An 18,650-nucleotide genomic window follows, 5' to 3' on the forward strand; every position below is an offset into this window, starting at 1 on the left:
TTCTAATTTTTTGGATAACTTTTGAGATTGTGACTTTACTTTACTTTTTTTCTTTTCTTTTCATTCTTTTAGGTTTGTTTGTGTGTGTTTTTTTTAACTATATTTTTCATTGTTTTGCAACTGTTTCCTGTTATTGGGCAAGTTGCCTGTTGGAAATAAAGGCTTATTATTATTATTATTATTATCACTAAACGCATGCGCATGCACCTATGGGTTTATCAGTAAAAAACGTTTGTTTTGGCGAGATCTATCTACTCTTACATTTTAGCACAATAGTTTCGGAATATCCTGTATAATAATAAATCCCTACTGCAAACAAGGTATAGTACAAGGAAAGGTATTGGGTAAAAGAGGACCCGGAAGAAGAACATCATGGTTGCGGAACCTACAGACTTGGTTTGGAAAAAGCACAGTAGAACTATTTAGAGCTGTTAAAAAAAATATATAATTGCCAACTTTCGAAACGGATAGATACCTGAAGAAGAAGAAGAAGAAGAAGAATGGCGAGGTTGTAGGAAAAAGAATTATTTGATATGTTGTGACTTGAGTATTTGAAGACTGCAGGACTGTGGTGGTTATAAATATTGGAAAAATGTTCTTCATAGGCCTGAAACATTTGTTGTTTATTTGTAATCCAAGAGCTGTTTTGTATTAGACCAGGAAATATATCAACTTGTAATGACATGGCTTTAAATAAATTCTCTCTATAAATGTAATTTTGCTTTGCTTATATTTTTCTTCGATTTTCCTCTAAGTTTACAAAATTTTCTGTGGTGGGGTAGCGTTTGAATAAATTGACTGCCTTTTTCCTTTTTTTGGGTATGGAGATTTTGGGGTTTAAAGAGAGGGGGTGTTTAAGGGGAAGAAAAGAGTTTTTGAAGGATTAAGGGTTTAGGGATTAGGATGGGAAGAAGGTAGAGAAATGGAACAGGAAATAGTTGGGGTGGGCTGAAGGTTAGTAAAGGATTAGAGAGTCTGGAGTGCATTGGTACTGTTAGTATTTTCTGGTCGTTTTTGCACAATTGAAAAAGAGTTGTATGTTGAAAAAAGTGAAAAAGTAGGATTCAGAATGTTGCATTTTTTCAGAAGTGGCTGGTTTCTGACCTTGTACATAACTCGCCTTTCCGCAGAGCTTGCTCACACCAGCCTTAAGGATTAATAGGTATTCATTTTACCATACCTTTGGCACTCACTGTGCTGCTATATAGTAATCGATCATAGTGTGGAGATTTGTGTGTGTTGTAATAGCCGGGTATTTAGGGCAAGTAAAACAAAAAAGATTCCCCATCTAAAACTATTTATTGAATGAATTGAAAAATATTTCCATACAAAAAGCAATTGAACAGCGTCACGGGTACCTAATTAGACACGAGCCGCGATATAGCTTATTTTGCAAATAGCTGCTATACTAGGTCGACTAATTATTGCAACCAACTATTAATGTTTATAATAAATAAAATGTATATCAAAATTCCATATAAAATACCATTAAGTTGTATAGAAAAAATTGATCCATTAATTTTGGACGAGTATTATATAGCATCGAGCGACGAAGAGGAAATAAATATGCCTTTATCAAATTTAGAGTTTTTTTAATTTAGCTGGGAAAATAGTACCTCAGGGGTTTGATGGCTCACATTACAGGCTACAATCATTTTTAGATGCTTTTACATTACTTAATGAAAATTCGGGCGATCATGGAGCAAACGCAGTAGCCTACGTTAAAACACGACTTACAAGTAAGGCTCGAGGTTTAATAATATACCAAAGCATAATATATAATACCGAAGCATCCCTTGCAGAAATTATAAACACTTTGCGTTCAAAAATTAAAGGAGAGAGTTCACAGCTGTTAACAACAAAGCTATTAAATTTTTGGCAACATGCTAGAGATACTGTAAGTTATGTTTCGGATATTGAATCTCTAGCTGAAAAATTAAAAACGGCATATATTAGCGAGTGTGTCCCCGCCGATGTCGCAGCAAAGTAATAAAGTATTCTACTGATCAAACAGTAAGAGCCTTAGCTCAAATGCTATTTCCGAAAGGGCTAGGGTAGCTATAGAGGCAGGAACATTTACCACAGTACAGGAGGTTGTCAATAAATTTATAAATATAAATAATAATGCCCAGGCTTCAACTTTAAACATTTTGTATGTTAATTCAGGTCAAAATAATTTTAGAAATAATAATAGATTTTTTTATAATATTAGACGTAGGCGACCTAATAACAATAATAATAATAATAATTACAATAACACTCGACGCAGCCAACATTTCAATAGGTACAATAATGAACGCGGTAGAAATAATTGCGGTTTTAATAATAATACAAGTATAATAATGACAGATAAGTAACTTTGTTGTATTTTTTACAGAAATGACTGGTCAGGAAAATACTTTTTTGATCGATACTGGTGCAGATATTTCTATATTTAAAAATGACACAATTAGTCCAAACAAAATTATAAATTCACACACCCCTAGTCAAATTAAATAGGTAACAGATGAAGTTATCACAACTTTAGGTATTGCAAGAACGCTCATTTCTGTTAATGGACACAAAGTCGAACATTCTTTTTACGTAGTAGATTCCTCATTTTCGATCCCGACAGATGCAATATTGGGTCGAGATTTTATTGCTAAATTCAAATGTAATTTAAACTATTCGGATTGGACTATGACTATTAGGCCGAATAACAATAATATTATTCTACCGATTCAAAATAGTATTTTTGAAGACTCTATAGTTATTCCAGCTAGGTGTGAGGTACTACGAAAGATAAAAAGCCTACAATTTGTTAAAGAAAATTCAGTAGTAGAAAATGCGAAACTAAGGTCTGGTATCTTTGTTGCGAGAACTATTGTCTCAAAAAATTCCTCTATTGTTAAGATTATTAATACAACAAGCGAAAACGTTACTCTTAATAATATTCAGCTAAAAACGAAAAGCCTAGCAGAATTTAATATCTATAAAGTCGATACAGAATATAACGATAGAAATTCTAATCTCATGACGCAGCTTAATGTTAAAGATGTACCTTAGTTTGTCAAAGAAAAATTAATTAAGTTATGCAACGAATTTTCAGATATTTTTGCCTTTAAGTCAGATAAAATAACAGTTAACAACTTTTATCAACAAGAACTCCAAGTAACTGATAGGTCACCCGGGTATATTAAAAATTATAGAATTCCGCATACTCAGAAAAAAAAATAAACAAACAAGACAATAAATTTTTGGAACAAAATATTATAGAGCCATCTTACTAACCTACTTTGCTTTTGAAGAATTTGCCTAATATTATTAATAATTCCTTTATAGTGTGCTGTATGTGCGTGTGTGTGTGTGTGTTTAACTGGGGTACCTCGGTGGTATCGTGTTCCGTGACTCTGGGGCCCCCCTGAGGGGGTTTGCTACACGACATTAAAACTAAGATACAATCATGTAGTTATTTTCTCCAATACAAATGCTATATACAATGCTATATACATTTCTTTTTAGTTTGAAGAAGAAAAGGCCTCCTTGCTGGCACAATGCAGCGATAATCAGAATGACATTCAATCTCTCCGAAAGGAACTACTGCAGGCGGAACAACAAAGACTAGATTTAGAGTCAGACAAAGTTTCGCTTTCAGAAAAATGCAAGTTCTTAGAAATTGAAAAAGGAAAGGTTAGTAACATGAACCCTGACGTCTGAGTATGCATTTATTACTGTTCATGTTTATGATTTTTAGGTTGAAATGGAGCTTAATCAGGCAGCTAGAGAAAGAAATGATCTTAGCAATCAACTCACAGTTATGGGACGAAAAAGAGATGCATTAAATGAAGAGCTAATGCGATGCCGACAAAAATTAGAACAGGCCAATGAAACAAATGCCAGAATCAATCGGAATCTAGAGGATCTTGTGAAAGAATGCGAAGAAAAACAAGTAAGGAAATAAATATCCAAAAATATATTTCAAGATAAAGAATTCTATTGCGTAATAAATTTAATGATAAAATTTGATAAATAATTTAAAAAGTCAATTTTTATAAATGTAACCTTCATTTTAGTGTACAATCGATGCAATGGATAAGGAAATTCAGCGAATTCAAGAATTGATGGCTGCAATTCGCTCTGAAAAAGAAGCACTAGAAGCGGTCTTATTTGATACTCAAACCAATTTAGAAGCCACTGACGATAAAAAAATGCAATTAGAAAAAGAAGTACAGGAATTACTAGTAAAGCAAGAACAATTAAAATCTCAGGTATATTTTTCAACTATTAACCTCACATTTAAAAATAAAATATTTAATTTTATTTGTTAGGTTTCGAAGTTAACTAAAGATTTAGAAAGATCTGAAAAGAGATGCTCTGAAATAAAAACCTCCATGGCTCATCAAGCGGGGAATAAAGAAATTGAGTTCAAACAGAATCTAGACAAGCTCCGACAACAAAATGAAGAAAGCGTTAAGAAACTAACTGAAGAACGGGAGAAAATTCGAACTTCTTTAGAGAAAAGGTTGCAGCAATCAATGCAGCAACTGACAAATGAGAAGAATACTGAAATCCAGCAACTCTCCGAAAGGATTGAAGCTCTACAAAACCACATTGATAATCTTTGTCAGCAGCATGAAGAGTTAATGTTGCGGGCAGAAAATGATAAACAGCAAGCATTACTAATCGGTAAGTAATATTGAAACTACTCCAATTAACTCCCTCATAGAAACAGCTACAGTTTCAATCGTATCCCGAACCAGCGTTCACAGAATTTTAACATCACATCAGATTCGACCCAGTTCGATATCAGTTCATTCAGGAAATGAACGAAGATGACTTTGATCGCACAGTAGATTTTATGAAAATATTTCAAAAAAAATTGAAAATATTTCAAAAACAACTACGTTTTGCTTAAATAAAGAAGTAAATTGTCACAACTGCAAGTACTGGAGCCACAGTAGCCCTCATTTAATACTTACACAGCGTTCTTTAAAACTAAACAGGTGGGCGGGAATTCTAGGCAAGCACATTATTGGACCTTTATTCATATATGCCAATTTAAATGGAAAAAATTTAATTAAATTTACTTCAAAATGCCATCAACCTCCAGATCACAGACATTTTAGAAAACTACCCGGATTTAGTCGAAGACCTGCTAATCTTTCAACAAGACGGAGCACCTCCTCACTACGCTCCTGTACGAGATTTTCTAGAATTAGTTTTTCTTGTGGATGGATGGAAGGAGAGGCCCAATAGATTGGCCGGCACGATCACCTGATTTAACACCGTTGGACTTCATTCTCTGAGGACACCTAAAATCAGTTGTTTATAATACGCAGTCAGAATCACTTGAGGAGTATTAGATAACGAATCGTAGTTGAATGCCGTCAGCTAACGCCTGAAATATTTCGAGACGGTTCGAGAAACTCGATTGCATCACTGCATGGAAGTAAACAGCGAACATTTCGAAAATGTTGGAAATAAATTATTCTTGGTACAGAGTCTTTCCCCATTTCCCATATATTGACCCCCACTCTACAAATTACGAGACAGTTTTACCGTTAACCAAAACTCTTTATTTTTAATCTCGACACGTGTTTCGCTAACGATGTTAGCATCTTCGGGAGAAGATTAAAACTTCTTCTTAAATTAACTTTAATCTTCTCCCGAAGATGCTAACATCGTTAGCGAAACACGTGTTGCTTCGCAGTACACAAGTGAGTGGAGTCCTTCTAGATTGTGACAGTCCCTAATGTTCTGAGTTTTGGTAGTTTCGGCCTACGGGTAGGACCGGTGCCGTCAAATTCCACCAGTGCTCTAGAGAACTCCGACGTCACACGATTGGGCATGTCGGTTTATTATTATTATTAAAAGGTATACTAGTATTATATAATGCCTTTAATATGATATATCATCAGTTTATAAAATTGATGGTATTATAATAGAAAAAAAGGTTCATCTTTTTTTACTTTATTTCATATGTTAGCTAAAAGAAATATTAGTTAAATAAACGAAAAAAACATATATCTGTAATAAAAAATATACTTTCTTGGAATGCATTTTATGTATGCCTTTATAGATGCCTGGCAATGCAGCCTGTTTTTATATTCTGGGAAAATCTGTATGGCGAGTGCAGATGATACAAGAAGAGGAATCAGAGCGCAAAAAATGCCGCGGATATAACTCGGTCTTTCAAAAGAATATATCAGCTCTACATAAAAGTTTTTTTTTAATTAAACAGTTGAAAAGAGGCTAGAAAATTTCAGAGAGCGATGTCACAAAAGCCAGCGAATTTTTTTAATGCTTCATTATTATAGTAATATATACGAGAAGTCTTAACCAGAAAAATGTTTTCCGGGATTTCAAAAATTTTTATTTATTATAGGAGAAAATTCCATTAATTGTTTTAACAGTATTCACAATAAATACTTAAGTATAATATACAATAAGTAAAATAAAAAACAAGAAACAAATAAAAAACAATAATAAAATACTGATCATAAAATCACCACTTCCTACTAAAGCTCATTTTCTTCAAGATTCTTTTAAGGGAACAGTAAATTTATCTACATTTGAACTATTGGTCAGTGATAACTATCTATCTAATGGATTCTTTAATGAAATGCCATACAAAGTTCTGTATCTTGTATCTTATATGGGGACGAAGGGCCTGAATAGGATGGAGCATTGAAATAGATCTAATTTAAGAGACTAGTCAATCAATATTTATGAATTACAACAAATAAATACCGGGTGGTGCGCGCCGAGCGGACATAGGAAATTCCAGGTAAATTTTAATCTGACGTACAGCCGAATACAAGAAATGTTTTTTTTTTCGTTTTATCAATCTCACAACCATACATTCAAAGTAAGACACATTTATTGATTATTGAGTAAATTTTGTGAAAATAAAACATGTTCTTTTACTAACGAAAAAGATGAAAATCTATATTACAAAATTATATAGGAACATACGGAACAACTAGCGCCAAGTAACACTTGTATTGTAACATTTTTAGTATTTATAACATATTGTGACAGAGCGCAAACAGCTGATTGACATAGTAATGGGCTGCACCTAATTAACAGTAGTAATGGGCTGTACTTAAAGATTGGTATAGGTATTATCATTTAACACCCCTCTTCAATTTAAACCTTCTACGCAAGTTTTAAATTGCTAACGATTAAAATAAACAAGAAACGTCTTAACATCTAAGTATCTAAGCATCTTAAAAATTACACTCACATATTGTATCCCTAAAACACTTTTACACCTAGATTATTTCTAAAATATTGAAATTTGTCTTTAACAAGAGACTTAGTTAAAATGTCCGCTACATTTTCGTTCGTTGGAACATATGACATTTTAATAAATTCCTTAGCAACAATATCCTTAATGAAATGAGTTTTAATGTCAATATGCTTAGACCTCTTACTGTTTTCAAAACTTTCGATTGATTTCAGAGTACTTTGATTGTCTATCATTAAAGAACTTGATAAATTACTAAGTTCAAAATCTTCATACAGTCCCTGCAGGTAAAGTACTTCAGAAGCTGCTAAAGCAGTAGCAATATACTCAGATTGATAACTTGACTGGGCACCAACACTTTGTTTCTTTGAGATCCACGAAACCAAATTACCGTCAAAAAACACTGTACATCCGCTTACACTTTTTCGGTCTATTTGATCTCCTCCCCAATCGGCATCGGTATACGCCAAAATTTCAGTTCCCTCAGAAAACTTCTTGATGTAAATTAGAGTCATGTTAATTGTTTGCTTCAAATATCTCACAATTCTTTTTGCGGCCACCCATACTTGTTGCGTCGGTTTATCTAAATAACGGCTAATATACTACCGAAAATAATATATCAGGTCTGCTGATAGTAGCTACATAGAGTAAGGATCCTATAATTTCTCTATAGGGTAAATTTTTCCTAATTTTTTGATCATGTAATATCTGAAAATTTGCTTCCATTGGCGTTAAAGCAGGTTTGGAATCTTCAAGATTAAACTTATTAATCATTTTCTTAATCATTGTTGTTTGATTAATAACCATTCTATCTTTATAAGTTTGAATTTCCATACCTAGAAAATCACTTAATTTTCCCAAGTTTTTGGCTTTAAACTCCTTCTCCAAAGCTGTCAAAATTTCCATATGTTTTGGTCCTGTAAGAATAATGTCATCCACCCAAAGTAAAAGCCATACTCCATTTCCTGTGCAAAAATCATTTCCTGACCTCTTCAGCTTATGTTTTTCTGCAAATTCGTTGAACCTTTCATTCCACATTCTGGGTGCTTCATGTAAGCCGTATATAAGCCGTATAAAGCTTTATTTAATTTGAGTGCATTAAACTTCTTATCCACTGTTAAGCCTTCAGGTATTTTAATGTAGATGTCTATATTCAGATTTCCATTTAGGAAAGCCGTGGGAATATTAAATTGCATAATATCCCAGTTTTTGCTAAAAGCATATGCCATAAACATCCTTATAGTCTGATATCTAGCAACAGGTGCATAGACATTATAGTGGTATTCTTCCTGATAACTCTTTGCTACTAGACGTGCCTTCTTAAGCCCATTTTGCTTGATTCTGAATATCCAACGTATGTCAATGGCCTTCTTGTCTTCAGGCAGGATTACTGGCTCCCATGTACAATATTCTTCATGTGCATCTAGCTCCTTTTTATAGCCTTGCTCCAACCTTGCCCATTCTTCATGGCTTCCTCGTAATCAGTTGGTTCTTCAGGCAAAAAACAATAATGCGTTAAATATAACTCATAGTCGTCGACTCGTACAGGTGGTTTGGATATTCTCCTACCAGTTGTGACTTCCCCTGGATCATTCTGATCCTCTTTCTCATTTATTTCTTTATTCCCTTCTTCTTCGTGATTATCTTCAACTTCATCTAAACTTTATTTTCCATATGGTCCTTCCAGAGTCTCGTCTACTAGGTTTTCGTTTTTGACCATTCCATATTGATATAAAGTATCATTCTCGTCAAATCTAACATCCCTCGAAACTATAATATCATCTGTCTGATGATTCCATAATCGATATCCATTCATGCTGTATCCTACCATCCTGACTGCTATTGCTCTAGGTTCCAGTTTGTCACCAGAGTTTGGCATTTTCAGTGCCCATGCTTTACTACCAAAAATTTCTTCTATTGGTTTTGTACGAGGTAGTTCCAGCTTTACAAATGGTTGCCTGGTTGCTTTACCCTCCATACATGGACTGCATACTGTTGATGGTACTGGAAGCTGCAAGTTTCTCAAGTACCCATTAGATAAATGTCCTAACCTTTTATGCCAAATATCACCTTTAACTGCAACATTACATATTTGCGCGGGTAAATTAAAAATAGCCACATAAAAATTTCCCGTTGCCTTACACCTAACATTAGTACCACCTTTTGTTTTTATAACAGCCTTTTCCTTATCAAATACTACCTGATTACCTTTTTTCATTTATTTTCTTAACACTAAGTAAATTATATGTCAAATTCGGTACAATAAGAGCATAGAAATCAATCTTATTATTACAATATTCAAGACAAAGCTTACCCCGCTTGTGAACAATCAGTGAGTTTCCATTCACCACTCTTATCTTGATCTCCTTTTCTAGTTTCACAACATCTGTCATGTACCTCTCTATATCACTGGTCACCAAATGATCTGTCGCTCCACTGTCTAAAATAAAATTCACTGTATAGTCATTAACTCGGTCACTATACTTAATTTTTGAGTTCCCGGCACTTAAAACTTCTGATATAAATGAAATTGCATCAGTTCTATGAGCATTCTCATTATCACCACTACTTAAATTAGCAAGTCTTGGTGCACCCCTAAAATTTCGCCCCCTACTTCTCCTCGAGTAGCCTCTGTACGGTCCTCTTGATGGGGCTGCACTTTTATGTAAAAATTTAGGGCATTCCTTCAAGAAATGGTCTCCTCCACATCCATAACATTTTACAGAAGTTGACTTTTTGCCATAAAAGGCTGCCTCAGAGTGATTAGGCTGACATTCACTCCTCTCTGAGTCTTTAAATTTTAAGTCAGCATCTAGAAGTCTGTTCTTCACAAATTCTAATGAAATATTAGTACTAACAGTTTCAATTGCCGTTATGACGGTATCGTACCTATCAGGCATAGTTAAAAGTAAGTAGCATACCTTATCACTCTCATCGAGAGTTGCTCCGGCTCCCTCCAGCTCTCTGAGCAGTGTTTCGACCTACATGAAATGCTCTTGTAACTCCTCAGATGTGCACCTAAGTTTTAGTAACTTTTTCATAATATAGAGCTTCGAAAAAGTGCTCTTTCTTTCGAAGACATTCTGTAAACTATTGAGCATTTCCTATACAGTTTGAGCATTCTTTATATACTCTAAATGCTTGTCAGTAATGCACTGAACAATGAGGCATTTTGCTTTAGTATCTAGCTTGTCAAATTTAGCCTTATGACTTTCATCCAGGTTGCTGTAATCTTCCTGGCTTGCCTTTATTACATCCCTAACTCCTTCCTTATCTAGCAACATTTCTAGCCTATATCTCCAGCTATTGTAGTTGCTACTACTTAATTGTGGGAATGGTACTACTCCTGATGATGCCATTATATTATCACGGGATTTTCCAATAAATTTTCCGGATACGTAACCTCACTTTTCAACACTTTATTTTCACCGGACTTTTCCACAATTTTTTTACCACACAAAATTGTCCTACACTTATTTCACTCAATTCTGCAGACTTTCCACGTAGTCTGGGCCCATGACCTATTGATTATTGAGTAAAATTTGTGAAAATAAAACACGTTCTTTTACTAACGAAAAAGATGAAAATCTATATTAAAAAATTATATAGGAACATACGTAACAACTAGCGCCAAGTAACACTTTTTTATCTAAACTTTTATTTAATATAACGATGAAGTTAAACCAATAACAAATATTATTATCGATTATTAAAAAAATAATTTTATCATACTTTTAATTAAACCAATAGCAGTATCTGAAATATTTTCAATTTATTTTCCCATCGACTCCAAAGACAATGCAGTAAATAATTGTAAATGTTTAACTCAGAAGATCGAAAATAGATCCGAAAAAAGCGAGAACAGAACTCTTAACCACAGATGTAAATAGCTCCGCACGTGCGGATGTTAGATTTGACGAGAATGATACTTTATATCAATATGGAATGGTCAAAAACGAAAACCTAGTAGACGAGACTCTGGAAGGACCATATGGAAAATAAAGTTTAGATGAAGTTGAAGATAATCACGAAGAAGAAGGGAATAAAGAAATAAATGAGAAAGAGGATCAGAATGATCCAGGGGAAGTCACAACTGGTAGGAGAATATCCAAACCACCTGTACGAGTCGACGACTATGAGTTATATTTAACGCATTATTGTTTTTTGCCTGAAGAACCAACTGATTACGAGGAAGCCATGAAGAATGGGCAAGGTTGGAGCAAGGCTATAAAAAGGAGCTAGATGCACATGAAGAATATTGTACATGGGAGCCAGTAATCCTGCCTGAAGACAAGAAGGCCATTGACATACGTTGGATATTCAGAATCAAGCAAAATGGGCTTAAGAAGGCACGTCTAGTAGCAAAGAGTTATCAGGAAGAATACCACTATAATGTCTATGCACCTGTTGCTAGATATCAGACTATAAGGATGTTTATGGCATATGCTTTTAGCAAAAACTGGGATATTATGCAATTTAATATTCCCACGGCTTTCCTAAATGGAAATCTGAATATAGACATCTACATTAAAATACCTGAAGGCTTAACAGTGGATAAGAAGTTTAATGCACTCAAATTAAATAAAGCTTTATACGGCTTATATACGGCTTACATGAAGCGTGCGGAGCTATTTACATCTGTGCTCTTAACCTTCCGGTACTAACGCCGAAAATTGACCGGTATTTTCCGAAGAATTCCGACTAGGCGGCTGTATCGCTCAGTACTTGTTGCGATTGGGGGCTCCAATTTAGTGTTAAGTGGTAAACAGAGTAGGGTACTTCGTGTTGGAGTTAGGCTCTTATGCGGACTCTCACTCCGCACGTTAGCGTTTATGCTAATTTTTTAAGGTAACAATTGTTAATTAATTTCTGCTTTTTGCAAATTAATAAACCTAAATATTCGATTACAGTGGTTAATATGAATTACGAAAGGGAACAACAATATCTTGGCCAACTCTTCGATGAGGAGCCATTTGATGACGACTCGAGTTTGCAGGATGATGATGAAGAGACTCAAGATCATAACACGGATGATAAGCAAGATATTGATGACCCAAACAACATCTTATATCTTCCAGATGAAATAATGGAAGAAGTGGCGCATGAAAAAGCTGCATATTACATTAGAAAAGATGGCCAAACCAAGTGGATAAAGCATCCAGAAAATTTTCAGGTACGGACAAGCGCCCTAAATATTATCAACTTTCTGATAATAGGTAAAGGGAAATGCAAAAGGGTTAAAATTTGCCGCAGAGATCTGGAGTCTATTTTTCACAAATAAAATGTTGCAAGTCATTGTTGATAATACAAATATCTACATTGGAATGTGCAATTTAAATTCAAACAACCGATCAGCAAGGCCTACAGACATTATTGAGTTGAAAGCGCTTATAGGATTGCTTTATATATGTTCGATGTCAAAAAATAGTCGGGTAAATGCCTCCGACTCATTTAGAACAAATGAAACATCCATGGAAATATTTCGTTTGACAATGTCTCGGGAAAGATTCAGATTTTTGTTGCAGTATATACGTTTTGATAATAAAAATACTAGAATAGAGATTCAAAAATATGACAAATTAGCACCGATCCGGGAGATCTTTGATTCATTCAATTCTAATTTGTCTAAATATTTTTGTGTTTCCAAGCTCACAACAGTGGATGAAATGTTGGTGGCATTCCGAGGGAGATGCAGGTTTCCAGTATATATGCCCAATAAACCTAACCGATATGGTATCAAAATATATTCTTTAGTGGACGCAAAATTGTTTTACACTGCGAACATGGAAATTTATGTTAGGCAACAACCGATTGGACCTTATAAAGTTCAAACTGATAATGTCTCCCTCCTTTCCCGTCTTTGTCACCCCATCTCAGGAAGCAGCAGAAACATTACCATGGACAATTTCTTTACCAGCATGGCTGTTGCTAACGCCCTTTCAACAAATCATAAACTCACGATTCTTGGTACTATTAGAAAGAATAAAAGAGAACTTCCACTTGAATTTGTCCAACCTGCTAAACGACCCAACCAGACAAGCATGTTTGCATTTCAAGACAAAGCAACCATAGTATCGTATATTGCCAATAAAAATAAAAATGTGCTTATGTTGTCAACTATGCACCATAATGAAGACAAAATAGACCAAGAAACTGGAAAACCATAAATAATAGTTGATTACAATCAAACCAAAGGTGGGGTTGATACAGTGGACAAGATGTGTGCGGCCTATGATTGTGCCAGAGCTACTCGTCGCTGGCCAATGGTTATATTTTTTATGTAACTTAATATAGCTGGAATAAACTCCTTCGTTATTTTCAAGAGCAATTCAAAACATTGGATGATACACCTCGAAGAATATTTCTGGAGAATCTTGGTATGCAGTTACTAGACGGACACATACGACGAAGAGCTACTAATAATCGGATACCACGTACGATTAGACTTCGTCTTAGAGAAATTTTACATTTACCACTGCAGGAAGAGTTACCCAAACCAGAAGCCGCAAACATAAAACGACACTGCTTTTATTGTGATAGAAAGAAAAATAGACCAACGAGATATAGCTGTGCATACTGTAACAAACCTATTTGTTTGGAACATGCCAACTACATGTGTAGTGACTGTATGGCTGGTGAAAGTGACGAAGATTGACGATATTATTTTAGTCAGAGTTTAGGTTAAAAGTTTTTTTTTTGTTTTTTGAAATGTAATCATCTTTTGTTTATGTTGAAAGTTTGTTAGAAGTTCTGTTTTTGTTTTTGATAATGATATGTTTTGATTCTGTGATTCTTACAATTTAAAAATTATTATTTTTTATTAAAGATTTTCTGGGCCTTTGGATTTCGATAATTTACCTTCAAAATATGTAAATATATTTATATTTGATGTATTTATATATTTCCACCAATACTAATATAGTTATACACGATTTTTGATAATTTTTCACTGAAAAAAAGATATGCGGAGTGTGAGTCCGACGTTAGTATTTATGTCCGTATGTGTTATTATGTAGGTCCTCGTTAGTACCGGAAGGTTAATATTTTACTAAGTGTGGAAAAATAAAATAAAATACAATAACTTTTTTAAAAATAATAGAGAATTACATAAAAACATCAATTAATCAAATGTTCAAATAACCCCCCATTAACAGCTAAACAATATCCTAACCGATCATAAACTTCATTTCTAACGTTACTATGTTGATATTGGGAAATTTTATTACATTCCAACGAAATAGCGTTTTGTAACTGGTTTAGATTCTCAAATTTTACACTTTTATAAATGACACTTTTTAAATGACCCCACAAAAAGAAGTCATTCGGTGAAAGATCAGGTGACCTGGCTGGACAAAGTATCCGGTACCGTGGACCAATAATATTGCCGTTAAAAGCATTTTCCAAGCACTCTCTAACCATACGGGCATTATGGGCCGGGCAACCATCCATTTGGTACCAGATCATTTGATCTTCCTGAACAACTTCTTCCAAGGCGGGTCCAATTTGATTTTAAAATAAGTTCAAATAGGTTTCAGCTGTCCATATAAAAGGGTCCAATGATATGGTGTCCGATAATTCCCACGAATACATTAGTTTTTTGGGTATATTGTGTCCGAGTATGAACAAAGTGATGTTCATTTTCTTGGGTCCAATACCGGCAATTCTAAACATTTGGTTCATTGTTGAGGGTAAATGTACATTCATCGGTAAAACAAATATTTCTTAAAAAATTCCTATCATTATTTGCTCTTTCTATCATTTCAAAACAAAATGCCATTCTTCGCTCTTCATCTCCTTCCTGCAGCTCTTGATGTTTTTCGAATTTATACGAATAATATTTGTGTTTTTTTAAAGTGCGCAATACCGTTGTATGATGTTTATTTACCTCTTGCCCAAGAACCCTCGTACTAACCATCTTGTTTTCCTGCACACTCAGTAGAATATTAAGATCTCTGTTCTCTCTTTCTTCGGCTCTATTTTCGATATCCTGAGTTGAACATTTACAATTATTTATTACGGTACCTTTGGACTCGAACTTATTGACAATACGTTTAATAGTTGAAATGGACGGAATGGGCTTAGTGGGGAAATAAACTGAAAACATTTCAGATACTGCTCTAAAACTGTTTCCCGCATAATGCCACTAATTATGGCTATTTTTTCCTCTATTGAATAATTCATACTTGTTTTTAAATATCGACTGCCACTGATTTATTGACACAATTTTTCTCACGTCAGTGACAATATTCATTTTACTGGTGCCCGTTTGGTTTTACCTGAACCGAAAATTTGCTAATTTTGCGATCCCATTTAATTGAATAATTCAAGATGCGCGTATTAAAATTTTTTGAAACTTTGCACAAGGGTTTGTCAGATTGGTCTCTTCAAAAAGTTATCTCACATTTTTTCTATAAAATGTACAGGGAAGCAAATGATTGATCTTAAAATTTACATGGATTTTCCTATGTTCCGCTCGGCGACGCACCACCCGGTATCTGTGTATGTACAAGAGAACCTTACAGCAATCACCTATCCATCACTTATAATATTATTTTCCTAATTCTATTTTAACAACTAAATAAAAATTATTTATTAACGATTGATGACTTATACACCTAATTTGTTTAGTATAAACCTGAAATGCGTTTTTATGACCTGTCCAAGATGTTAGCAAACATATTATATACATAAGTTTTGACTCAAATATAGTGAAATTTTTTTATTAAATAGATTTCAGTTGTGGATGCGTCTAATATCTGTAGGGAGAATATTGTAAAATTTAGAAAAAAATAAAAAAAAATTCAAAACATGTTACAAATCTTCGATTTCTCGTTTTAGTCAGAAAAGGGATTTTCACAGACTACGCAGACGTGCTTCTTGTTTGATAATTTTGTAGTATATTGTTATCTTAAGCCAGGATGTTTGTACACTAATAAAAGAATTGACTTAACATATAATTGTTGTAGCGTCTTCACTTGAGCTTCCTGGAACAAGAGTTTAGTTGAGTATCTAAAATTTTTTTAAATGTGACTTTTAACAGATATTTTTGGGTATCATTGAGAATATTTAAAGTTATTCAATAAGTTTCACCCCATATTGTCAAACCGTATCTAATTATTGATTTCGCCAACGCAAAGTATAGCAATTTTAAATTATATGATAAAGTTTATAAATTAATTTTCGCAGTTTTGTGTTTGTGCTTTCTATGTGTTTATTCCATTTCATATTTTAATCCATTATAATTTCTAAATATTTTATACTTTCAATTTTTTTTCAAATATTGGGTGCATTGACATGAAGATTCGTTTAACAAACAAGGAAGAGTGTGCATTTTAATTTCATCGGCTTCATATTGATGATTTTCAAGAATACTAAAACACATAAATTTAGTTTTATCTATATCTATTGTTAATTTATTCTCTCCCAACCATTGATGTACTTTTCCGAATTCACATATAATATGCTCGACTGTGTCGCTCCATTAATCGCCATATACAAGAAGAGTGTCATCTGCATACGAAATTAGTCTACTTGTTGTTAAATATAAGAGATCCTTACTGTATAAAGAAAATAATAGCAGTCCGAGAATAGTACCTTACGGTACACCATATTGCAATATTTTATAAGTACTTTGCTCATTTCTAATTCTTACACATTGCTGTCGATTTTCAAGATAATTCCTTATTAAATTTTGAGCCAAACCCTCATACCATAACCTTCGAGCTTTTCTAGAAGAATATTATGCCTAACAGTATCAAACGCCTTTACATTTAGGATCTTCATCAGTCGACACCCCTTTCCATTTAGTCCCCAACATTTTGGGGATGAATCTGACCCCCGCTTATTGGGTGAAGGGGCGAAGCTGAAAATAGGCGCAAAATGCTTTCCCTCAAAACAAAAATCAACGGATTCAAGCATTTTTTTGTAGGAGGGCAGTTATTTGGGGTGGCTAGTTTTAGTTGGGATACCCTGTAAAATGAGGTAATAATAAAAGTGAGAAATCCTTAGTTATAATATGAAAAATTAAATTTATTAAGTGTATAGTAAGTTTCTTTTTTTAATAGGTTAAAAACACTATGCAGATAATAATTATTTCGATAAAACTCTGCAAATATATAAATAATTGCAAAACATTTGTCTTAAAAAGGAGTGTTTACATGACATTTACCAACATTAAGTAAATCGCCTGCATCGATATTAATTTTAAAAAAATATACATATAATTATGCTCGTTTCGGTGATTTCATTTATTAAAATAGAATTCAACCCGGTGTGATATCATCGGTTGATATTAGGCAAATGACTGCTTCTAAATTTGCGCCGTGAGAACAGAACATTTTTCTGGTTAAAACAAAAAGCGGGTTTTTTTTTAATAAGATCTGTTTTGTTTTTATTACCGCTTATGTTTATTGCCAAAATAAACGGTAGGGTATGAATTGGCCTAACAGCTTGTTTCAAGTTTAAAAATTCAATAGATGTGTGTTGTGCATGGCGCGCCGGGTTCAGATTATTATAGTTTATTGCTCCAGTGACGCGAAAACATTGTTTAGTTTTTTTTTTACTTATTATATCCCGTTTTTTTTTATAGATTTGCGTCACAAATGCCTGCAAGTGATACGTTTTGCGTAGTTAATTTTTTAAGTCGTTTTAAAAATTTAATACAATGTTGGAAAATATGATTTTTGATTTACGTAAAATGCAATGACAAAATTAATTCATAAATTTTAACTTGTTCGGAAAATAATTTCAGAAAGATAGTCACTGTGGTTTAGTGCCAATAAGCTGATTTACGAGTGTGTAAGTACTAGATTTCGTTAGGTAATAACGACAATGAAACCATTGTTTTTTATTTATATATTTTTAATAGTGCCTTATTATAATAATAATAATAATAACAATAATAATAATAATGTTTATTTACAATACATAAAGATGTGGTAACAACAATTCACTAAAACTTGTAAAATAATAATGATAGATAAACAAAATAAATTTTAGGAGCACTTAATCAAAGCTTAATACTAGGAATATATGTAGATAAAACGGTATTAAACACAAACTAGGGACAATACAAAATACACCACAAAACTATAACAGCAGCAATACAAAATTGCAATAATATAAAAATAAAAGAGATGTGGATGTGAAATGACAAAATAATATACTCTTACTTAGAGTTACTAATTCGAACTATTGGAATAAGGAAGGAATAAAGTACTAAATATACTAAGGAATTCAGACTTTCAAAATTTGTTAACATTTTATTAAATTTTATTATTTATTAATTCATTCATTCATTACATTTTAATAAGCCTTTTAATTTACTAGGAGGCTTTAATTATATATGAAAAAGAAAACATTTTAAAAATTCCTCAGTAATAAATAAAACACTGGAAATTTACATTTCTTACAACTTTGTAGG

General features: G+C 33.4%; 1 protein-coding gene across 3 annotated transcripts in view; it reads left to right on the plus strand.

Annotated features, from left to right (window-relative positions):
• The window catches only part of LOC126734717 (rootletin), a 439,794-nt gene that overhangs the window by 243,926 nt on the left and 177,218 nt on the right, over window positions 1-18,650 (plus strand). For all 3 annotated transcript variants that reach the window (XM_050438438.1, XM_050438437.1, XM_050438439.1), the window contains exons 13-16: window positions 3,502-3,669; window positions 3,734-3,928; window positions 4,053-4,247; window positions 4,308-4,665. In XM_050438438.1, coding sequence (XP_050294395.1) covers window positions 3,502-3,669; window positions 3,734-3,928; window positions 4,053-4,247; window positions 4,308-4,665 — 916 coding nt within the window. The remainder of the gene's footprint in view (window positions 1-3,501; window positions 3,670-3,733; window positions 3,929-4,052; window positions 4,248-4,307; window positions 4,666-18,650) is intronic.

Source organism: Anthonomus grandis, chromosome 3 (assembly GCF_022605725.1).
Source record: "Anthonomus grandis grandis chromosome 3, icAntGran1.3, whole genome shotgun sequence".
Classification (NCBI taxonomy): Eukaryota; Metazoa; Arthropoda; class Insecta; order Coleoptera; family Curculionidae; genus Anthonomus; species Anthonomus grandis.